Source organism: Ammospiza caudacuta, chromosome 1, assembly GCF_027887145.1.
Source record: "Ammospiza caudacuta isolate bAmmCau1 chromosome 1, bAmmCau1.pri, whole genome shotgun sequence".
NCBI lineage: Eukaryota > Metazoa > Chordata > Aves > Passeriformes > Passerellidae > Ammospiza > Ammospiza caudacuta.
The window spans coordinates 98,932,750-98,958,486 of record NC_080593.1 but is presented as its reverse complement, the minus strand read 5'-3'; the positions used below and the strand labels follow the sequence as shown (position 1 = coordinate 98,958,486).

General features: G+C 36.0%; 1 protein-coding gene across 2 annotated transcripts in view; it reads left to right on the top strand.

Moving 5' to 3' along the window:
• CCDC102B (coiled-coil domain containing 102B) overlaps positions 1-24,999 on the top strand; it is a 129,581-nt gene extending 104,582 nt beyond the window's left edge. For both annotated transcript variants that reach the window (XM_058813005.1, XM_058812997.1), the window contains one exon: positions 21,998-24,999. In XM_058813005.1, coding sequence (XP_058668988.1) covers positions 21,998-22,087 — 90 coding nt within the window. In that variant the 3' untranslated portion in view covers positions 22,088-24,999. The remainder of the gene's footprint in view (positions 1-21,997) is intronic.
• The last annotated feature ends 738 nt before the right edge of the window (positions 25,000-25,737 follow it).

The window sequence follows — 25,737 nt, the reverse complement described above, 5'->3', positions numbered from 1 at the left end:
CTTTTGGTTCATTTTAACTCGGGGTTGTTTCTAATGTTTTAGATGATGAATATCCCACTTTTCCCTCCCTCCTTGCCACCCTGAGGGCTCCTGAACTCTGTCACAGAATCCCGTCTGTGCTATCATCTGCATCTTCTTCCTGTGTGCAGTGGGGACAGAATTAGAACCAGTGCATTCAGCTCAAAAAGGAATCATTCAGCTCAAAAAGTCTGGGAAAGAGTCAGTGGTTTTAAAATTAATGGTGGTGTGGACCCCACTGATCCTGGTACTAAAGGCTCTGCACTTTTAATTGATTGAAGTTTAACTTTGGATAAATCAAGTGAAACACAGTAAAATCTGTAGCATTTAATAATTCCTTCTACAGACATGATTCTGGTGTTAAACCTGAGAAATGGAATTTATATATAGGGGTTATGTTAATGTTTTTAATATATATAAAGGTAATGGGAAAATAGCCAATACAATAAGGCAAAATAGCTAATACAATGCAATAGTTTTAGAAAAATGTAAAATACTACAAATTTTAGAAAAATTTTTAAAAAATGCAATCGTACAATGAACGTCAAAATAGTGGAAGAATAACCCATGTAATTTTCCTGGAAAAAAGATTAATGTACCTACAGACATATATATTTTCTTCTAGTCAATTCTCTAGTTTGAGAGATTACGCTGTTATCTACTTTATGAATTTTGTTAATTAAAGTTGCTACAAAAGCATAATTATCAGCAAATAAGACTTAGTGAAAAAGGAAACTCAAAACATGCTGCATTTTTTCTTCTACATCATTTGTGCCACCCTTTTGCTATTCCTCAAATGCATAATGTCATTTTTAATGAGCTAGTTTCGATTTGGAGCAGGAGTACAGCAGAGAGTTGACAAATTAATACCACAGAGCTGTATGAGCACATTTTTCAGTCCCATCTGATTTAGACTTCATATTCTTTCCTCATTTATCCTTTGAAATTCTTTTAGTTAAGCTATTTCTGGTTTACTTAAACACAATGACAAAAAGGTTGAAAAAAAAAATAAACACCAGCAAAATATTTCCAAATTAATTTGAGTGAAAACCAGAGGCATGTTATGATACAATAAAAAAATACAGATTTTTTTTTTTGTTAATAATATATTTCAGAATATGGTATAATATACATTTTCTCTTAGAACTTGCTCTAAAAGAAAATTCTGATGCTTAGCCTTCAAAATCAATTAATCTCTTTTGAAATACATGAACCAACATTTCTACTATCTCAATTCTTCCCACTCTAATTTTAACAGTGTAACAGATAAGTGTGGGTTTTTACACATTGGAAAGGATGTGACAGCTTCGTGTCCTGTCTTGTGGCTTACAATGGAAGGATAACAAGATTTTGCCTCCTGTATTCACCTTAGACTTTAAGCCAGAGGAGGACTTGGTGGCTGTTAAGAAACATGCAACTCTCTGAAATTTATGAAAAATGCAGCTGTGCAAGGAATACAATTTTACTTCTGTGTTTAGAAGGTTAGAAAGAAACTATGGACATCTGTAAAACAGCCCCCATAAATGTTGAAAAGCTCTGCTCCAGCACAGTAGCATGCATGTACAGCTCGTAAACAGAGGAGACACCAATCTTGATGTTCATAATATTGCATGGATCGCAATCTCATAAAGCAGACTCTTCTGTTTGCACAGTCTCCTATAGTTGCTCATTGTTGCAGTAATAAGCAGACAGGACTCAGTTTCTTCATGCAGGAAAGGCTAATTCTTCATTCACATAACTCATTTTTAAACAGTTTCCACAGATCTGTAAAAACCTCCAATTCCAATTGTCTATAGTTTTCTTGCTGCTCAATTCATTGGTTAAATGGTGTTTTGTATGTAGGTGCTGAGACTCTCTATTCTTAAATTGTTTATATATATTCTTCACTTGATTCTCATGGGATAGACCTATTGTTTCTGCAGGTTTGAACAGCTCTCTTACCAGCATATTTTGTTGTGCTAACTTCTTTCATGCTTATGATTTTTTACATGGGAATTTACAAGCTGACTGCTAGCTTAGCAAGAGCAACAAGGCCTAACCCATATTTTATAAGGACTTTCTTTTATAATATCTCTACCATTATGCAACAGCTCAGGTACCGAAATAAAAAAAATAAATTAAAAAAAAAATTAAAAAGACATCTTATATAGCTTTGTTTAAAAACAGCAACCTTTATTCCTGGATATGATGATGATGATGATGATGATGATGATGATGATGATGATGGCAACTAAAAAAATTCATCTTATTATATTGTAAACTTGAAAAACTTCCATGGCAGAGCATTACACTGTCTGGAAAGGCCTGAAGCTGTGTGTGTGTCTCTGTGAGTGTTCATTGCTATATAAAGCTCCTATAAGCCTCCACGAAAACACAAATATTTGCTTACTTTAAAATAATACCTGAGTTTAAACTTTTTGACTCACAGGGCTTTAGAGTACAGACTTTAAATCAGGTAAATTGATTATTCTGCTGTCAGATGCATGCCTTTTGCCTTCCCTGTTAAAACATGGAATATTCTGATGAAGCTGGCAGAAATCAATTTCCTGCACTGAAGATTCGTTGAGAGTTTTGAAGCAAAATGCTTCATAGCTTTTCAGTCCACCTGTTGTACATCAGTCCTGAATCATGAGGTATTATAATATTTGCTAGAACTTCTTCTTCCAGCTGCAGAGAGCCTGTGGAGTCTGCAGTGTTTTGAGGCAGGTTCTGTCCTGTGTGTGCAGCTGACATTGCCCTCTGGCATCCACGTGTTGAGATGGGCAAAGGTCAGCAAGACTGGGTTTGAGGTGATGCTCAGTGGAGGAACTGGAGGCAGAGGTAAAATAGGAATGGCAAACAAGGGAGTATCAGATAGTAGGGGAAGAGACAGAAGGAGATTAGGAGAAGAAAGGGTGATTAACAGGGCAGGTGTGAATAGGGATGCAATTCTCAATCATGCTAGTAAGACTGTATTTTAAATAAAATTTGGGCCCACCAAAAAGTTGTGAGGGTCAGTTCTTCAACTTTTAGCTTATGAGACGTTTGATTTTTGCAACCGTAAACTTATATGGATTTTGTAGCAAGAGGCAAGAGGAGAGCCTACCCAAAAGTCTTACCTTTCCATCATACAATTCCTCCACAATTTGGATTTTTTCATTTTTTTCCCCTGTCCTCAGTGGAGAATAAATTCTGTAGTTCTGTACCACTTCTATCCCCCCAAAATGTCTGTCTTTCTGCCAGTAACATATGTTTTCCAAGAGTAAGGGAGGAGGAGAAGGCAGACTTAATGTTTCAGCACAATGTATCTAACTAAACTGATCAATATCACCATCTTTACTCAATAAAATTAAGTTTTTCTTTATATAGGATTGAAAGAAATAGAGTGAGTGGTTTTTCTGTATCAAGGGGCTTCCAAGCCTCCGGTCTGTGATCTTACGAGGCAGCCATCCAGTGTAACTCAGTTCTTTCTTGAAAGTATATGAGTTATTGCCATGGAAGAACAGTTTGGAAAGAATATATAAAATTTTCATTTCTTAAAATGAAATTTGACATCTGGGAATAAGGTTCCAGGTTTCAGACTATATGAAAAATGAATTATTCAGATGCTTACAGGGGCAGTATTCTTATTTGATGTAGTTTAACCTTATTTCACTGAAAACTTGCCTTCCTGAATAACCATCAAATGTTCAGCCCATATTCAGACACTAATTACTCTGAGTTTGCTTTTTTATCCATTTTTTTTGTGTTTAATGCATAAAAGCTTTTGATGAGGGTTAGCTCATATTTAGATAGACACAAAGGAATTTTTAAAAAGTTTAATTAAATATCATATAATTGATTAACTCACCAACAGCATGAAGCAACAAACCTTTAGAATACATGTTGTAGTAATAATTTCAATAATGAGTTCCTCTAAAAATAAAAATGTATTTAAGCAGATTCAGAGAGTGACAAAAGGTGAAGGTTTCAATTACATACAACTAGATGCATGGGACTTGGAACAGGCAAAGCTGAAAGATGTAAAATATGATTGGTGTGCATGCTACAGTATTATATCCTTCAGGGGCAGTAAATTATGGCTACAAATGAATGCATTGTAACATCAAGCAACATCACTAAACTTTTATGCTTGTATCAAATTCAAAGTGGAAATTTCATTTGAAATTTGGGTCCCAAAAAGGATTTTTTCCCCTTAGCAAAAGAGTGTGAAAAATTGCATTTGATGCTCTTGCCTCTGCAGTGGAGATATTAAGTACCTTGAAAGGATATAAAATTGGGTTGTTTTTTTGTTTGCTTTTGGGTTTTTTTTTATTTATTGGATTTTTAATGGATATGCCCATTTTTCATAGTGGAGTTGACAATTCAAAGAGTTCTGAACCAGTGGGTCTTGGGAAAGGAATCTCTTCACGGGGATTGATTCATTCCAAACTTCTAGCACCATAGCAAACCTTCCTCTAATCTAGAGCTTAAATTATTCACATTTTGCCAACAAATCACACGGATACTATTTCAACGAACATGAGGTATTACATTGTCTTGTGAAAAATGAATGTGGAAAAGAATATCAAGTGATATGTGAAAGTTTTGTAAAGACAAGATTTTGTATACTTCTACCAGTTTAAATATTCCAGGCAAAAGGCAAATTGTATAACATCCTGATGCTATTAGCTTCTACAAAAAAATGAAATACTAATATTGTTTCTCTATAGCTTTAGAATCAGTGTTCCAGATAATTCAAACTTATTTTTCTATGTCCTTCATTCTCAAATTGAATGTGTTTTCTAAGCTGACATCAGGGATGAATTTATCTTATGACATACTTATGAAGACCTTGAACTCTTTTTGTTAGTGATTTAATGTCAGCACAGAAGTAAGTTTCAGTACTAGAAAGAAATATTTAGTAATGCAATAATTCAAGTCCTTTTTTTGTTCATTGTGACTGACAATGTTGTAATGCCCACAGCATCAACCACATTGCTTCCTATATGCCTGCAGAACTTTGGCTTATGAGGATACTTTTATTATATGCTGATTATCTGCTTTATCAGCAACACATATATCATTATTATCGACTCATCTGAAAGGTTCTTTTCCTTACATTATATTCTTTTGAATTTTGTGTCTGAACTAAATATCCACCCCTGCAAGCAACAGCATTTTGACAAAATTCTATAAATGTTCTAAAAGGGAAAATGGAGCATATGATCTCATGGTTCCACGAGATCTATTTTAGTCTATTATTTAGAGATTATTAGGTCACTAGTGGAGTAAGAGTTTGGCTAAATCACTAACAGTTTTTAAGGCAACAAAAAGTTAGATTTCAATATGTGAAATAGGTGATCTTTTTTTCTAAATCTTCTTCATGATTGCAATAACATATTTTCTTTCAGTAGTATTGAATTCATATGTACAGTAGAGATAACCAGTGCATTAGTCTGAAACCTAACCTGAAGTATTGGATTATTTTCTTAAATATAGAAATATTTCTGTCACTGTGAATGTTCTTGAAATGAGTTGTTGATCTTTCCTGAAATTGTTCTGTCACTAAGCAGAAATACCATTTGTAGAATGATTATTAAGATTATTAACTTTTAATTAAACAGCAAAATGCTTTACTTGAGATGGGATAGTAATTATCATAGTCTTGAAATGTACAAGATGGTGATTTTACAGAAGCTTTTTAAAGAACCATGCAAGTCACAAAACTTTTACACAAGAAACACCTTTTTACACATCGTTTAAAGTTTCAGCTTTTCAGAAAGCATGACTTCATGCTGAAGAGTATGAATGTGTATCATGGCCAAGATTAGCTAATGGTCTTCAGCAGAATTTGAAAACGTTTTCTGTAGTCAACTGTGCATTTTCTGGTTCTGAAAGATTGCTCAAAAGATAATTTGTCATGACAGTTTCTGTGTCAGCAGCTCTTTTCTTTATTCCTGAGAACTTTAATTAAATCTTTTAGCTGTGCTTATCACTTCTTAGAAGATATTTCAGTTATGTTTTATTCTGGGGACCAGAAGAATCACTTTCTTCTAGTTTTCACATAGCAACATGAAGAATTTTATTATATAGCTTCTTCCAACAACATTTCCAACAAGTTAAAACTTACATTACATACACCTTTTTTTGGGGTAGCATGTTTGTCATTCATCAGTTCCACACTTGAAAGCCTCCTGCAGTGCTTTGCATTTACTGTCACTTGCAAAAAATAATACTGTTTGTTACTCATTTTTCTTCAAACAAGTTCCTGAGATGCTTTTAAGAAATGGATTTTGTCTGCTTGTCCACACTGAAAGTGTGTTTAAAGACATAGAAGCAAACAAAAAGCATGGATGGTTTTTGAAGCATCAATACAGATCTGCAGTGACCATCGCTAAAATATTATGATAAGTCTCACACAACACAACCTACAATTTTTGAGGAAGTTCCCCAGGGTGTGGCATCATTCCATCATAGCAGCAGATGGACTGAAGTTACTTTTCAGTAAAACTTCTTTATTTGTAATCACTAGACTAAACAAGAGCAAATAATGCAATCAATATTTGGAATTTGAGGAAGTACAGGTTTTCAATATTTAAGCAAAACTATTGACTTGACACACAGAGATCAGCTTTTTATCATGTTATATCGTCTTAGAAACCAATTCACAAGTATTCATATTGCACTGCAGTTTCTTAATAGACAAGCTTAAAGTCTTCAGAGGCACTAAAACTTTTGTGGTTTGATATCTAAATGAAAAGTTAATGCTTCTACCCAGAACTGAGCTACGAAAAAGCTTACAATTTGTAGCAAAATATATGACTTCAGAATAATTTAAAAATTAACTTGTATATTCAAAACAAAGAGATGCAATAGAGAAAAGAGAATATGGAAAGGAGTATAAAAGAGGACCATTAATTAGAAAGTGATGTATCACCAAGTGGTGGGATTTATAAGCAATTATGCGCTTTGAAGAAGGTCCTGGAAACCTATCATTGGAATGATTAATTATTTTCATAAGTGTTTCAAAGATTTACTTCCATATTCTAGAGTCATGTCCCTAAGGAAGCCAGCTAAAGCTGGTTTCATGAGATATGAAAAATGAAATATCTTGGATGGGATGATGGGAAAGTGTGAAATGGGAGAAGCAACATTGCAAAGTGGGTGCCAAATAGGCTAAGTTATGTGAAACTGGAGCATACAGCAAAAAACTGTAAGACTAGTGATGCTTCCAGTCTTATATGTTTTAATAAGGCAGAGTTTTGTTGGAGTCCAGTGCTACACTAATCAATTTTAATTCTTAAGTGACAATTATGGAGATGTTATTTCAACATTTTTAAGGCCATTCTTGATGTCAGATAAAGAAATAAAATACAATACAATTATCTGGATTACTTAAATTCATCAATATTAACAAAAAATTTAGCATTGATTGCAATGCTAGTAAATGAAGTAGAAGGTTGATAATAGCCCAGAGTCCTCCAAAGGAGAAACTGTAATTTCACCTTATCCTTGAAATCATAATACAGGCAAAATTCTGCTGGGTTTTCGTGGACAGAGAAAAATCCCAATCTGAAATCAAAAAGGCTGAACTTTTTCTTATGCTGCATTTTGCTGCATTGGTAGCGCTTTAAAGTAAAAGAGAAACCCATCCTTATAAATAGGAATGCTTCTCCCTGGTCAGGGAGGATATGTGTCTTAAATTCAGCTGGATGAAATAAAACAGCTGAAGCAAAAAGTCCTCCAAGTTCTGGCAGACTTCATTTCACATTTACAATTCTTCAGATGCCACCTCAAACCCAGTTGGTTTCAGATGTTGTTCTGAATGCTCATGAGTGGCTAATGAGTGCCACAGAATAACATCACACAAAATTCCATCTAAACTGGTGTCCTCTTTCTGGGATGGAAAAAAGTGAAATTCTTAAAGATTTTAAGAATAAAGCAGGTTTCCCAGGGGTACCATGCAAGATTCCAGGAAAATCAAAATCCAGGACTCCTCAGTCAGAGGTGATGTCTTTTAAGCCTTTTAAGCCTCTACCAATGCTTTCTGCTCCCCTGTAAAGCTTTTATAACAGATTCCTACAAGAGGTCTTCAGACTCATGTTCTGTTAAAATTTATTTTGTACTGATAGAGGTTGTAACCTGCTCCCTTTCACTCCATCATATGCATAATGAGGTTTGTTTAGTCACCTCTGCTGTTCAAGCCAGACCATATGTGTGTTAACATGTCCATGTGGTTCTGCAAACCTTACCTTGGTTTGGCATGATTTCTTGTCAGGTACAATAAATATTGTATTCAGTATTCATCATGTGTCCATTTATTGGATTAATATTGTAGCATAAATATTGTGTGCCTCACTTATTTTCTAGCAATTCACTTTTTTCTTTTTCTTTTTTTTTCTGCTTTACCGTTCCAGACCATTATTACACTATCTTATCACTTTCTAAATTCTGCATAATGATCAACCATTTCCTTCTTTAAAAAGAGGGTAAATGTTCTCACTGAAAAAGCAACAGGATAACTAAGAATAGCTATTAGTTTTCTAAATGGAATATTTCAGAAGTTTCCAACTTCAACTCCTGCAAATTAAGATTATTTACAACCTACTTGTCTATAACTAATCAGAAGATCAGAAGTTAGTTATTTCCAAATGACTTTTTTCTTCTTTTTTTGAATGCTGCCAGTCTGATGATTCCTTTCACTGAATTGATCTCACTGTCACTTCACTGATCTCAAAATATCATATTTAGAAATCCTGAATGATGATGTGCAAAATTTTTTCTACAGCCTATAACTCCAAGTACTGCACTTTTATCTTTTTAGGCAGAGAAATAGTAATGTATTTTTCTATATCTATCATGGTGTGACTTATCAAAAAAAAAAAAAAAGAAAAGAAAAGAGATAATCTATTTTATAATCTTTATAATCTGCCAAAATTAACAGCAGCAAGCAAGGATGGTCTGTCAACATGGGTCTGTCAGCATTTGTGGTGCCTATAGGCTTGTGCTTCTTTACTGTTATCTGTGAAATACTTGGCACTTAGTTTTTCATTTGTGCAATCGTGCTTCAATTGTGTTCCAAACTTTAGAAAATTAATAGAGAAAAGCAGATCCAGTGTTCTAACATTCTTACAGCTTTAGATTCATAGCTGTTTTTTTTACAGACATAAGATTTTTAAAGTAAAACAGCATCTCACACTTGGAGAATGCAAATGTATTCCTCTTAGAGGCACTTTAAGTGCTTCCTTATGCAGATGACACTGCCACTAAAGAGATTCTTTCCCTTGCCAGTACAGTTGCACTTGTCGTAAAAAATTCCAAAGTGATAGTTGAAGACTGCAAAGTTAAAGCTGAGCAAAGATTACTCATATTCGTTGTCTGTTGTATCTAAATTTCTAGGTTATAAGAAGGGGAGGCTCAAGAAAACTTAGAAATTCTTACTGACACCAAAGAGTTGTTCCACAGAAATTATTTGTGTGTGCTCACGATTTGTATTAGTTCTGTGAATATAGCTCTATAAATTTTACAGATAGATCAACGTTGAGCTGTCAGTGGTGCTTCTTTCATAATTTCCAGGGGAAAAACGTATTTCTTCCATCAGGTTTAGGAGTAATTAAATGCTGTGTTCAGGCCTCTTCTTATTCAGAGGTAAATTAACTCCTACACATACATGACTTTGTAACAAACATGTTTCTATTTTCATGTATGATTGGACTATGCTCAATTTTCTATCTAATATAACTTGAAATGGATGAGCTACTTTACCAAAATGTCAAGGCCAATCACTATTGCAATCTCACAGTGAATAGTTCTACTACTCTTTGTGCATCAGTTTGTGCAGTTAATGTAACTATAGTGGCACAAAACCAATCAAATCCAGCACACACAAGACATGAGCAGAATTCAGAACCACATGGTGAAACAACTAGCTTGCTTGGTTTAACTTTTTGTGGTCTTTAGCATAGCTCATGGATGTGCCTCTGAATTCTGCATACTCTATGGATCTTCTGTATCTTCTATAAAATGCTGTAAAAATTCCTAAAATCTAAGAAAATCTACCAAGAAGACAATATTCTCAAACTGTTTTTTGATATTTCTGAACCCAGTAAAGTGATGCTCACTCTAAGTCCCCTGCTGTGTTTCATAATTTTCAGGAAATAAAGAGAATATATTACATCAGCTATGCCTGTTTAAAAACATAGCAGAAAACTGGATTCTATTTCTAGTCAGAGAAGAGCTTCACAGCATTTTGGTCCAATATTCTATTGATTTTAATGACATAAATACAACTATAATATTTTTTTATTATATATATTTTTAATAGTAGCAATTTACAGGTGTCTAAAGAATTGTTTGAAAAATTTAATCTGGTAGTAGCAAAAAATTTAGAGATCTGAAAAAACAAGGAACTACAAAGAAACAGATAGAAAATTGGAACAGTAACTAAATTAATCTATGAAAAAAAAGAGGAAAAAATTTACAAGATTTCTGTATTGCAATCGAAAGAAAGAATGTTCAAGATATAAGACCCTTTCTATAGTTAGAAGTTATAAGTAAAATCGTAGAGATGTGAAATTAAACTCACACACAATTTGAGCTACCAATATTCCATCTTCATCTAATATTTAGGGGTTTTTTTTTAGCTTTAAAGCAAAACTGTGCAACAAACCAACAGCTGTGTGTGCTCCAGCTGCTGAATGGGTCAAGTGAGAGTATTGGGTGCTTTGCAAGGAAAGAGTCTTGGACTGTTCCATTCATAGGCAGCAAGCTGAGAGGGGCGTGAATGAGATTTACAGAATCATGAAGGCAGGGGATGGGCTGAGCATGGAATCGTTGCTGGCCAAAGGTGAGAAACAGGGGTCACTGGAGCCTGGGTGAGGGCAAGGATAACAAGGCAGCGTTTGCACAGCCTTTTGAACAGAAAGGTACAGAAGGGGGCGACGGGAAACCGTAGGACAGTCAGCCTCACCTCAACCCCTGAAAAGGTAACAGCTCAACCTGGAAAACCATTTCCAAGTGTACTGAGGACAATAAAATAATTGTCTCGATCCAGAATTGGTTATCTGAGTTGCTGGGCAACAGGACAGTAAGGGAATCCTGAAAGTACAAAGTTGGAACATCTCCTCAGACATTCCTGATGCAATGGTTCTGGATGCTAGAGAACTACCAGAAAAATAGTGGTAGAAATGCAGTCATTTCATTATTAATTTTGTCCCAGCAATGTTGTAATCCAGAGACACCAAAATTGGACTTTTCAAAGGAGTGTGTAGGTAATAGGTCAACTTATCCTGAAATGCATGGTGAATTAGGTGTATCAATAATATAATTGAGATATGGAAATTTTCAGGCAACTTTTCTTACCAAAAAAACCAAAAAAAACCCCCAAACTTAGAAAAGCAGTGTTGTTAATTTTTACCAGACCTATGAATAGTATTTGGCAAATATCAATTTGTTTTCCTAACACATTGGTAAATAGATAAAACACTATTGTGAAAAATTGACGAGGGAAAAATTAAGCATGATGTATATCTTATCTACTTGTGTTTTTCCTAATCTTTAACTGCTTTACTCTTTCACTTCTTTTGTCTTTGTCAGCTTTACTGCCATTTTGGCTTCAGAGGCTTTTCCCCTGCTGTTTGCATACATAAGATAATTTTACTGGTCCTGAGAGCCCTTGTAGAATTTTTATCAGACATGGTGGGTCCTAAGATAACAAAACCTTCGTGTCACCAGATTACCATCACCATTTGTTGCTTTTCACTTCAGCTCCCACACGATTTCAGCAGTCAAAACCTTACTAGGCACAGAACTGGAGATTAGTGCTTTGTGATACTTGAAAGATGAGGTTCCAACTTGCAGCTGTATGATTTCCCAGCTGCACGCTATCTTTAACAGCTGGTGAGATAGTAGCTGCTATCATGTCAGAATGTGAAGCTGTGAGGAATGGAAGGGAGCAGAATGACTAATTGTGATGCACACATTCCCTTTCTATCTGTAGCTTTGCAAGTTTTAAAAGAAATGCTTTCCCTGTTGCAAAGCTCATAATCACAGCACAGCAGTTGTGCACAGTATTTGTTCCCACTCCAGCCGGTTCAAGAGATACCAGAATTTAATACTGCCAGAGATGAGCAGTGTTTTGGGCAATGATCCAAGGCAGAACATGGTCTATAGCATAACTCTCTAGTACTTCCCAGAACTCTCATATAATTTTCATTCAATGACTATAACTAGGAGGCATAATATTGAATGATACCACAATATACTAAACAATTTTTTCAGGAGTTAAATTATTTCTTTTCTTGAATTTACATGGATTTTTTTCCTTTTTTTGAGGAGAACTTGATTTTCAATCTAAATCTTAGCACACTGTAATTTTTTTCATTGTGAAAAGCACAAAGAACCTGCCCAATATAATGCTGAAATTACCTAATTTAGTTTCATGTCATATTTGGATGGAAAATAGCAAGTGAATATTGGACATGGGGAGGAAAGTTAATGTCTGCTTCATAGAGTTGTATCTTTCATACCTGGAAGAAGTAAGAGGAAAGCAATGAAGATGCATGCTGAGCAACTGTTAAAAGTTGAGAACTCTGAAAGAGTAAAAGAAAGGAAATTGAAGCTGGCAACCATGTAATTGCTGGGAAGGGAAAATATGATTTTTATTGGCCTGGAGATTATCTAGGTGAAGATTTTGTGGCAAGTGAATTTTAATGTATTAAAAAAAGAATGAGAAAAGGGCTTGTGCCAAGTGCACTTTCTTAGTCTTTTTTTCAATTCTTAAAAAAATTGCTCACAGAAAACATTCTATACAAATCACACTTAAAACAGAAAGGAATGTATATATTATTTATATCTTCTTCTTTGTAGGACTAGAAGAGCTATTCCTGTGTTCAAAATCAGAAGACATTTTAAAAAAAGAAAGAAATAATAAAAGCATTTAAAAGAAATATTAAAGCATGTTATACAAGTGAGACTTCTTGTGTCTACTTGCAAGTCCTAAAGCAGCCGCCTGTCCTATCTGCATCCTTCAATATTCCAGAAATCTCTTTTCAATTTTTACTTTCAAATGCACTTGTATTTTAAGTGCCTGCAATATTCATGTAAAGCTTTGAATACTGAGAAAATGCTTTGAATAATGAGAAAAATGGCAAAATCAGTTTGTATTTAGCCTAAATGTACGCTTAGCAAGAGCAAAAATGCTGAGCTATGCTTTCTTTTCAAACATAAAGAAATTTTCTGATATCTTGTTGTAATATGCAAGGAATTAAACATTTATTGGCAAAGTTAAGTGAGTGATAAATGGAGATGTACATAAGAGAAAAAAGCATTTTCAGACAAATTTTGAAAAATATACTTTATTCTGAAAACTTTCACTGTAAAAGCAGATGATATTAGTATTCTGCTTCATTCCAGGAGATTCAAAGTATTCTAGAAAAGCAAAGGTAGAAAGGCCATTACTCCCCTATCACTATAATTTCACAAAAGGTGGAAATTTTACTTCTTGTTTTCATTTTTTTGGGGAGAATGGATTCAATCTTTTGTCTATCATGTAGTTGAAAGGAAAAGTTGTTTTATTTGGTCATCCCATAGCCTGCCATGGTCATATTCTAAAATATTTTAAATGAACAAATATGTTGTTATGCAAAGCTATTATGAGAAAAATATCTGAATATCTGAGAAATAACAATTTTTAAAAAGGAGAGATTTTATTTTAAAGGTCATTTTAATTCTTATTATATGTCAGAATCATATGTCAGAACAGCAAAATAACTATGTTATAAATGGAAATTATTCTTTTGGAAAACCACAGTTAACAAAGTTTATGAAAGACTGTTCAAAGGAGTCCTTTCCTATTAAGAATCCACTGACTTGTATTTATCTTCTACCATTCTAAAAGTTCTTACAGTGGGTAATGAATTCAAAATTTCAGTACAATACAGAAGCAAACTGTCTTGTTTAGTAGCAAAACTTTGATTAAAATATTAATTTTGTCATATTCTATTCTAGGGAAAACATTACATGTGATTGTATAGTGAATTCCAGTGATACCTATTGTAATAATACACTGTACCCAGAAATGTACTTGGGAAATTTATTCTGACATAAATTTTGAAGTAAAAAGGGATTATAATTAAATAAGAAAACACAAAAATTTTCTTGAGAGGAAAATAAAATCATAATTTATCATGAGTTCAGTAAGTAAAAACAATTTAATGAGAAATATAGAAAAGGATAGCTTGTGCTCTGGTGGATCTCAAAGGAAACACAACCTTTAACATTTAAAGAAAAAGTCCTGCTGTTTGAGAGCACATGTAGTATTTTTAGAGATTGGAATGGCATAGTGGGTGAGTTTACAGTGGGTTTGAGTAATTTCTGCAGTATAAAATATGAAACCTAATTCAATATCCATATGTTCACTCATTATCTTTTACAGTCCCCTAATGCTAAATGGCAAATACATTTTAATTAAAGCAGAAGCTGACATAAATACATGTTCTATAATTTGGGCACTAACTTGTAATTCCACTCAGAATATTAATTATTTTTTTCATAAATAAATGTCTAAAATTGTAGTTTAGTTTATACCAGTAGATGCTAGCTCAAGCTTATAGAGTTTTCCTTTCTGAACTCTGATTGGTTTCATACCACAGATCCCTTCCCTCTATATCCACCAATGAAAATAGCTTAGCATAGCACCACTGTTGAGACAGTAAATGACAAATGGAAGTGGTTCTGAACTGAAATTTATTATTGATTATTGCTAAGTGAATTCTCATCTTTTTGTATTTAAAAATTACATATCCAGGATATTAATTATTTGGTCTAAATTATTTGATCAAAACGTTTCTGATGCAAGTATTTGAGATTTTAGTGGTAAGGGCTCATTTCATTCTTATTTCATTTTCTATGTCAAGCTCATGATGCAGTATATGCCTTTTAGAAAAGCACATGACATAGTTAAGAGAATTCTTTTGAGAAGAGAACTGTTTTTTAGTCTCCATATGAGTCCTAAATTTAAATAGGAATCTTGATAGGATTGAGCTAGCGTGGCAAAATTCAGCTAATCTAAGAGGCCTATGGAATCTGTAAATACCAAAAAGAGAGACAATGTGTTTTACAAATAACTGTCATTGTGTTTTTGGAAATCCATAAATTCCTTAAACTTTAGTTTTTCAAGAATCGGTGTCCTAAAAGGAGAAAAATATTTTGTACATCTTCATTTCCCTCTCTTCTCCACATGTACAGGTGGATATTTATCACAGAATCACAGAATCACAGAAATTCAAGGCTGGAAGAGACCTATAAGATCATCAATCCAACCCATGTTCTAACAATTCAACTAGATCATGGCAGCAAGTGCCACATCCAGTCTTTTTTTGAACTCTTCGAGGGATGATGACTCCACCACCTCCCTGGGTAGATGATTCCAGTATCTGATCACTCTTTCTGTAAAATACCTCCTTCTTAATTCTAACTTGCATCTCCCTTGACACAGCTTGAGACTGTGTCCTCTTGTTCTATCTGTTATCGCCCGGAGAAAGAGGCTGACCCCCAGCTCACCACAGCCACCCTTCAGGACGTTGCAGAGAGTGATGAGGTCACCCCTGAGTCTCCTTTTCTCCAGGCTGAACAACCCCAGCTCCCTCAGTCGTTCTTCATAGGGCTTGTACTCCAAGCCCCTCACCAGCCTCGTTGCTCTCCTTTGGACACGCTCAAGCAGCTCAACGTCCCTCCTAAAGTGAGGGGCCCAGAACTGGACCAATACTCCAGGTGAGGCCTCACCAGTGCCGAGTACAGAGGAAGAATGACCTCTCTGCTCCTGCTGGTCACACCATTCCTGATACTGGCCAGGATGCCATTGGCCTTCTTGGCCACCTGGGCACACTGCTGGCTCATGTTCAGCCGACTGTCAACCAGCACCCCCAGGTCCCTTTCCACCTGGGCACTGTCCAGCCACACCGTCCCCAGCTTGTATCGTTGCAGGGGGTTATTGTGGCCAAAGTGCAGGACTCGGCACTTGGACTTATTGAAGTTCATCCCGTTTGATTCTGCCCATGCATCCAAGCGTTCCAAATCTCTCTGCAGAGCCTTACGTCCCTCTAGCAGATCTACACACATTCCCAATTTAGTGTCATCAGTAAATTTACTAATAAAAGACTCTAAGCCCTCATCCATGTCGTCAATAAAAATATTGAACAGAACTGGCCCCAGCACAGACCCCTGAGGGACACCACTGGTGACTGGTCGCCAGCTGGATGCAGCACCATTCACCACCACTCTCTGGGCCCGGCCATCCAGCCAGTTCTGAACCCAGCAAAGGGTATTCCTATCCAGACCACGGCCTGCGAGTTTGTCTAGGAGTATGCTATGGGAAACAGTGTCGAAGGCCTTACTGAAATCCAAGTAAACAACATCTACAGCCTTCCCTGCGTCCACTAGCCGGGTTACCTGGTCATAAAAGGTGATCAAGTTAGTCAGACATGATCTACCTCTCCTAAATCCATGCTGGCTGGGTCTGATACCCTGGCCGTCCTGCAAATTTTGCATGATGGCGCATAATATAAACTGTTCCATTATTTTGCCAGGTATAGAGGTCAGGCTGACTGGTCTATAATTGCCAGGATCTTCCTTTGCACCTTTTTTGTGAATGTGTATCACATTGGCCAGCTTCCAGTCATCTGGAATCTCACCAGTAAGCCATGACTGTTGGTAAATGATGGAGAGTGGCTTTGCAAGCTTGTTTGCCAGCTCTCTCATTACCCTGGAGTGGATCCCATCTGGTCCCATAGATTTATGAGTATCCAAGCATTTTAGTAATTCTATGACTGCCTCTTCTTGGATAATGGGGGGACCATTCTGCTCCCTGACACCATCAACCAGCCCAGACGGGCGGGTGTCTTGAGGGCAAGTCATCTTCCCATTAAAAACTGAGGCATTAAACACTTCTGCCTTCTCCTCATCTGCAAATACTAACTTCCCACCTTTGTCCAATAAAGAACAAAGGCTGGTCTTACCTTTCTGCCTACCATTAATATATTTATAAAAATATTTTTTATTATCCTTGACAGTAGTCACCATTCTGAGTTCAAACTGAGCTTTGGCCTCCCTAATTTTTTTTCTGCATACTCTAGCAGCCCTCTTGAATACTTCCTTAGAGACCTGACCCTTCTTCCAATGCTGATACATCCTCTTTTTATTCCTAAGTTCCTCCAAGACCTCCTTTCCCAGCCAGGCTGGATGTTTGCCCCGTTGACTGATCTTTCGGGACACAGGGATGATCTGTTCCTGCGCCCTCAAGATCTCTGTTTTGAAGTAAGCCCACCCTTCCTGAACTCCTTTGTTTTTAAGGGCTGCTTCCCAAGGGACACTCTGAAGAAGTCTCCTGAACAAGCCAAAATCTGTCCTCCGGAAGTCCAGTGCAAGAGTTTTACTGGTGCTCTTCCTGACTTCACCAAGTATTGAGAACTCTATTATTTCGTGATCACTCTGCCCCAAACGACCTCCAACCACCACATCTCCCACCAGCCCATCTCTATTTGAAAATAGCAGATCTAACATAGTCCCTCCCCTGGTGGGTTCATCCACCAGCTGCAACAAAAAGTTGTCCTCCATACATTCTAAGAATTTCCTGTACTGCCTCTTTACTGCAGTATTAAGTTCCCAGCAGATGTCTGGTAGGTTGAAGTCACCCACAAGAACAAGGGCTGATGATCTTGAAACATTGCCTAACTGCTTATAGAATAAGTCATCTACTTCTTCTTCCTGATCGGGTTGACGATAACAGACTCCCAATATGGTGTCAGCCTTGTTGGCCTTCCCCTTAATTCTTATCCATAGACATTCAACTCCCTCTTTCTTTGTTTCAATTTCGATGGCATCAAAAGTTTGCTTAATATAAAGGGCTACCCCACCTCCTCTTCTTCCTTTCCTATCTCTTCTGAAGAGTTTGTATCCATCCAGTGTAGTACTCCAGTTATGTGAGTCATCCCACCACGTTTCCATGATGGCAACTACATCATAGCTCTGCAGTTGCACCATGGCCTCCAGCTCTTCTTGTTTATTGCCCAAACTGCGTGCATTGGTATACATGCACCTCATCTGGGCAACTGAGTTCACCCCTATCTTAGTCTTGCAATTCTTGGGCCTGTTTCCAGATAGCTCAGCTGGTTCCTCTTCCCCCTTCAAATTTAGTTTGAATATAGTCACCTTATATTTCTTGCTGTATTTTCATTCACTCTGCTACACTAATCCCTTACAATTTTGCCTCTAATCTGTACTCCTGAGAAAAGCACACATCTGTCCTTGGGAAGTCATCCTTGATTAAAACAAACAGCAACCTTGTAATGTCTCTCTGTAGAATCATTACAGCAAATTGTGTGAGGATTAAATAAGATGACAATAAAAATTTAAGTATCATGTGTAGCTACCTTAAAATAGTTCTATCTAGCTCTTCCATCTATTTAAGGTTTGGAAAGAATCCTACCTTCTATTAATACTTACTGTGCACTTTCATTAAAAAAGAGATTAATTGAAACAGCAGTGAACTTTTTTAAAATATTCTGTGGAGAAATGCATGCACAAACTATATTAATTGACCTCTAAAATACTGGTGCTAAACAACAAAAGCAGGGAAATGCACAGTGAAGCAGGAAATGTACCATATGTTATTGTATACCTGGGTACAATGGGGACACTATCTTAATGACTTTCTTAATATTTCTGTTGTACCAGATATTGGTGGACATATGGTATGCTGCCTTTTTATATGCTTGTGTCTTTTCACAATTTTGTTAGCTGACTTTGATAGCATTTTCTATTTGTCTGCTGTTAGGAAAAAGGCTTTAAAATGTTTTGCTTATTTATCTGGAGTTTGAAACCCATGCACATCATTTTGCTTATTAATTTATACCCCATTTTTAAAACTTTCTTCAAGACCTGTTGCTTATTTCTTTTATTTTTAAGCTTTCCATAGTCTTAGTCCCTTAGTAATTTGAAATACAGTTGAGTGTTTGACATGCAGATGGGTTTTGACTCAATGTCAGTGCTGGCCAAACAGATGGCTAAAGCAACAGAACAGCTGCAGAGCTCACCAGGCTTTGCACAACCAGAATGGTACAACCATAGAATCATAGAATTAGAGAATCCTTTCAGTTGGAAAAGACCTTCAAGATCATTAAGTTCACCAGTTAATGCAGCACCACTAAACTATGTCCCTAAGTATCATATCCACACATCTTTTGAACATCCCCAGGAATGATGACACAACTACTTCCCTGGGCAGCTGGTTCCAGTGCTTGACAACCCTTTTACTAAAGAAATTTTTCCTAATATCCAATCTAAACCTCCACTGGCACAACTTAGGGTCATTTTCTCTTGTCCTTTTTCTTACTTGAGCACTCATGCAACTGGCTTCTTCCCTACTGACCCAAGGAACCTCAATGAGCTCCAGCAGGCAGAAAAGTTTCCCATTTCTCTTGGCTCCTAGTGCCCTTCCAGCTGAGAAACAAAACAAAACTTCTTGTGACATAATTTCCTGGACACCACGTGTTTTCAAGTTTGGCTGATACAGAATACCAAAGGAAAAGATTTCCCTAATTTTTATGGCCCAATCTTCATAAATGTTGGCTTTTAAATAGATTGTTCATTGCTTCCATCACATGGAATGCACACATTGAAGTCACAGAAGTCCAGAGGTAGTCAGAGGAAATATATCATGTAGCAGAGAAGAGCAACTGGGCCAAATCCTTTTGACATACGTGTGACTTACTCCAGTTATATCCTGGCAAAAATTCCCTTCATTAAAGTGATCTCAGGGCTTCTTACTGGAGGTGTTTAAACCAATGTGGAAATAAAAGGACATTGTTGTACATTAGCCAGTCAATAGCCATTCTTAAGTCTTATAAGACATTACAGATCAGGGCTAGGTTTTTAACTAAGATTTAGTAATTTCTGGCAATTGTGAAGACTTTGAACATTTAAAACTTGCCACTCTAATATTCACAAAGCAGTTCTGGTAGCAGCTCATTATACGTGCAGCTGCATTAGTTTAAATATAAAATAGAAGGCATAATGAAAGTCTCCTAACTTTTTTATAATGTCAGTAACCTTACATTATATCTAGCAATGCCAGACTAATTGTTTCTGAAATGTTTAAATAAGAAATATTTTGATTGTCCTGAAAATTTACCATGTGTATTCTCAGGAAATCAAGTAATTTAAGTCCATAGCCATCAGTTACACCTAATAATTTTTCATATATTTTAGGGTTTTTTCTTTAAATTTAATTTAAACCTTTTTCAGTTGCTAGTTTTAGGAATTCTATTTCTAATTTACATTAATATATATTTGATTAACACTTGAATGGGAAAGGACAGAACTGAGTAATTTTGCACAAGTATTTCAATAAGGAGTTGTTCATATAACTTATCTGGAATTTTTTACAAGGCAAAGTCATTATTGGAAATCATTAAATAAAAGTAATTAAAAAGGAAACAGCCATCTCTTTCAAAAGGATTCCAGTAAAATTCAATACCAGCGACCAAGTTGCTGCACAACCTAGTCTTGTGTATCCAGCAGGGTGAAGAACTTGCCAGCTTATTGATTCTTACTGATGCAGGGCTTGGCAATCAGTCTCTATCTGGAATAATTAGTGGGGATGTTAATCAGTAGACAGGAGCATCATGGTGTCCCTGACACTATAAAGAATTACACTGCTATGCCAGCTCAAAGGCTTTTACACTTTGGCAGCTTAAATGCTTTTGACATCTGACGCTGTTTTCTCTAAGAACATTGTTGTTTTATAAATAGTAGGCAGATTAGATTAGATGTGTGTGCACAGTGGCATGACTGACCTGTCCACACTGTCAGGGAATAGATTTACAAATGCATTACAATTGCAAAGAATTAACTGGGTACCATTACAGTGGCAAAAAGTCTCCACATTTTGGTAAAAAGTCTCAGGTTCTTTGACATTTTATTCAGACTTTGTTCACAAGACTATTGGGGTCCAAAAATCAAGAGTAAACAATGTGTTCATGAATTGTCTTTTCTGAAAACCTGTTCAAGACACATAAAGGGACAAGTAACAGAGTAATTGCACCATGGTAGGATTTGAATGAAAGTGCCAAGATGATATGGAGGAAATTGGAGATGTATGCCCCTAAGCTTAAAGCACAATTAATTGATCATGGATGAGATAAAAACTAGTAACATACAGAAGCAGTTTAGATCTGACATGATTTCCTCACTTTTACATAAAGTCTTCTCAAGTCAGCTTGTACTGTAGCTACTTTGGGTGTACTTAAGATCATAAATTTTGATAAATGTGTGCTGTTTTGTGCAAGGCTACTGTCTGTTCACTGTTCTCTAAATTCCCCAGTGTAATAGCCAGTTTCTGGCACCCAGCTTGAGTGGATGTTCTTGCTCTGCTGCACATTGTTATTAGGAATGTGACTTATCAACTCAAAACTTATAAAAACTGGCATACTTTTATCATAGTTATGTTCCAATTATAAATTTTATAGTTCTTATACTCTCTCCTTACTCTTATTAATTTAATATGAAGACATTATGCCAAACTAGTGGCTAGAATTTTGTCAAATGAGGAGTTTGAGACCTGTTTGATCTTTTACACTATTTCCCACTTTCTCTTCTTGCCAAAAAGACACATGAGTTGAAAGTAAGTGCTTTAAATGTATCTTGAATAGCAATAGGACTGAAGTTCAGAACTGCCAATCAATAAATAATGGCTCCAAGTCATCAAAAATGTAGCTCACTTCTCTCTGTGAAAGACAATTCCAAGTAATTGCTCTGAAACCCTATGCTTTTTCATTTCTTATTAAGGAATCAGCAGAAAAAGTATCCAATGTGTACAATACAGAAAGATTTTCTCATCTAAATTCTAATGTCTCCTATTGAAATCTTTTTCTTAAAAGAAATTTGAGCTGCAACTGTTTAAACTTGAACTGACTTTTCTGTTTTGTGTTGTGGTCACACCTTTTTAAAAATTCCATTCCAGAGTAAAGAGGCGGAAGGAAGTGAGCGCAGGATTTGGGACCAGACAAACTTCCTTGTCTGTTGTTGGAGATTCTACCATGACAGTGAGTGAAGATATGGGAGATCACCAAAAACCCCTGCAGCAATGAGGCTAACAGCAAAGAGGAGACGCCAACACTGCTCATAAAGACATACAAGAAAGTTTCATCAAAAAAGTGCATGTCAGATATGTATAGGAATACTGTGTGCATTGTTTCTATGCATTCCTGATTTTTTTTATAGGAACCAAGGAAAACATGCTAGAGTCAGGGTGCACATTTCTAGAAGTCATGTTGGCCATTGTCCTTCCTTTCCAGTTGTTCTAACTGCTCTCTTCTGAAGCAAAAGGTGGACTTTAATTAAAATGTTCTATATTTTACCTTTGGGAAAAAGGACTTTAAAATGTGCATGATCTATGACAGGTTCACATTCAGTCCTCGGAAGACGTTGAGTCTGAAATGGAAGTCAGTGGTTTGTTTCTTGCTTTGGTTGTGTGTTTTACTTTCATAACATAGTGGAAAAAATATCTGTATCACAGGACCCCCAGTTCTACCAGAGTGAAATGTCTATCACACTTTTCTTTCATTAGAAAAAAGAAGGAAAAAATTATTTTCAATACCCAAAAACTATCACATACACATTTAGATTAAAAAAAATCCTTTCCCTATGTGTTTCTTATACTCACTACATAACAAAATAAATGCATCTCAAATTTACCTTATTGTCTACATATCGCATTTTAACTTAAATTTTACTTTATTAATTGTCCATGAAAAAGAATTGTAAATATCATGGAGGAAGTAACATAAATAAGATAAACTGGAAAAGCAGATTTTGAGGATTTTAGAAAATTTACAATTTATAAAAACAACAACAACTTTCAGCCATCAAGGGAGACATAAATTATAATTTTGTTTGCCATGTGTAATTGATAATGGGTATATGCAGATTCTATTTCACAAGGCTTGCTGTAATTGCTCAGGAATATATTTGTTTCACTCCTTATATCCCTATATACTGAAAACATATCTTAGGGCTCTAGTTCTATTTTAAGCTATTTCCTTTCCAAGAGGGGGTTGTTAGAGCTCTTGATTTCTTTTGCAACCTAGGAAAACACACAAAAAGTGAGAAGTCTTAAAGATTATTTCTTACACAGGAATTGCATTTTTCCCAGGAATTCTCTGAGCTGCAGATGCTTTGAAGCTGGGAACAAAATGTTCTTATGACCCTCTCTGAGCTTTAGGCTGCTGCTGGAGATGGGATGTGAGAGCAGAAGTATCTGTGTTTTGATAACCTTTATATATTCTTAACCCTCTTTCATGTTTGTAATGCTGAACTAATTTCAGGCACTACCCCTCAGTACATGCTAAGGGATATACAATGAGGGAATTCTGTCGTTGCCGCCAGTAGCTGATTTACAACTTCGTCAACAAGGTACAGAGATGCTGTGAGACAATTTATTTTTAAATGGAATTTAAACATGTAATACTTTCAAGAATTGACAATAAGATTCATAATTCTTTTTTTTCATAATTCAAATTTCCTCCCTTTATTAGCTCACTGATTCAAGGTTTTATATTAGACAAAAGATCTCTGGACTTGTTCCATGCATTGTGAAATGGCACACTGACTTTCTCTAAAACTCCATCTCCTTTTCTTATGCCAGCATCTTCATGATGCCACAGTGTGTGAAATGTCTGCATTGAAAATGTTGATGTGAACAATAGAAATGGAAAGTGCGTAATTATTGATTTTTAAGTGCTGCAGCAGCCAAATGTACTTCTAGGGTTATACTGAAGCACTAGAAAGAATGGCAACACAGCAGCTTACTGATAAAAGCTTGTATCATTTAGATTAACTTCCGAGATAAGATCTTTCTCTTTTTTTCCCTTTGACAGACCATTAGAAATACAGCTGTTTTAAAGATAAAGTATGCTTTCAGCACTGACCAAAATACCTATAAGTTCCAGAGTATTTTTTTCAGTTCTCAGTAATAACTGTGCCTAAAAATCAAGTCAAATTATATTAGGGATTACTGGGGAAATTGGGATTCTGTCTTTTCTGTCTCTATTTCTAAATCTGAAAGAAAACCAATTGGTGCTGGAGAACTTCTGTGCTAACAGCTTGGTAGTGCAACATGGATATTGAGGGAAATCAAACCAGGAGCTACTTTCTGCTGCTCTTTTTTAACTCTATCATAAACCTTTTCATATGTGTTCACTGTATTATACAGCCCCAGCAGATGGGACACACCCGGCTGGTCTAAAAGTCATGGTGACAATAAAATATCACCACATGATGCTAGTTTTACAATTTATATTTCAGTATGTCAGTACAGTATCTTTTCTTTCTCATGAGAAAATTTTAGTTTCTTTTGGGGTAGTTAATATTGACATTTATCCCGCACATATCTTTCTGATCACTTATTGATCATATTTTACTTTCAGGCACCTTCTGAATAGCACTTTTTAAGTTTTCTTTCTTGCCTCTTATAGATCACACAAGATGCCTTAACTTTTCATGATTTCTCCCTATTGCCTGAGACAGAGAAAACTCAGCTACTTACATTATCTAAATAAAATATTTATTGCATCTTTATATATGCAGAGAACTTCAGAGGCTTCTCTGAAGAAGTAAACGCATAAATTAGTCTCTTGAAAGTGAGTCAAAATAAGATGATGTATGATTACCCTGGCTGCAGTTGGGAATGTGTGAGAATGCTAATTTATGACCTTTCCATAATAATACTAGAATATTTCCTGATCTTAAATATACACCTATGATATTTGCTATATACCAATGTTCCCACCATTCCTCTTCACATTTTCCATGTGGGAAGTGAAGATACACACATTTGTGCAGGAGCGGTTTGCTCAAGGTCACCAAGCATAATTATGGGAAAACCAAGAAAACTAACCTTAAATCTGGTAGGAAACAATTGAGCTGTTCATCTTTTGAGATGAATGGTGCCTAAAACAGTGGAAAAAATAGTTGTTCCTATTTTCCTTTGTAAGGTAATAAATAGCATGAATCTTTTATGTGGTCAATTTTGCAAACTGATTGTAAACACAGTGATAGAATGACATGGAAAAAATTTTCATAATGCTCAATTAAACCTTGTTTGATACCATCAACATGTGTATTATTTAATATTGTTACATGTGCAGAAAGATAGGAAAAAAAGAATGATTTACGTGGTCTTGTGGTCCTGTATTAGTTGATATGGAAACAGTGGGTAACCCTGTGTTTGGAATAAAATAAACCAAAATAGCTCAGCTGGAAGAGACCTACAGTGACCATCTACTCCAACTGCCTGACCACTTCAGAGCTGACTAAAGCTAAAGCTTGTTGTAAAGGGTATTGTCTAAATGCCTCTTAAACACTGACAGCTTTGGAGCACTGATCTCTAGGAAGCCTTTTCCAGTGTTTAACCACACTCTCTGCAAAGAAATGCTTCCTAATGTCCATTCTAAACCTCCCTTGGCACAACTATGCATGCTGTTACTGGACACTGGAGAGAAGGGTTCAGCAGTTCCCTCTCCACTTTTCCTCCTCAGGAAGCTGCAGAGGGTGATGAGGCTGCCCCGCAACCTCTTTTTCTCCAAGCTATACAAGCCGAAAATCCCTAGCTGCTCCTTCAAGGACATTCCCTCCAGCCCTTTCACCTGCTTTTTTGTCCTTCTCTGGATTCATTCAAGGATCTTTTTATCCTTCTTATATTGT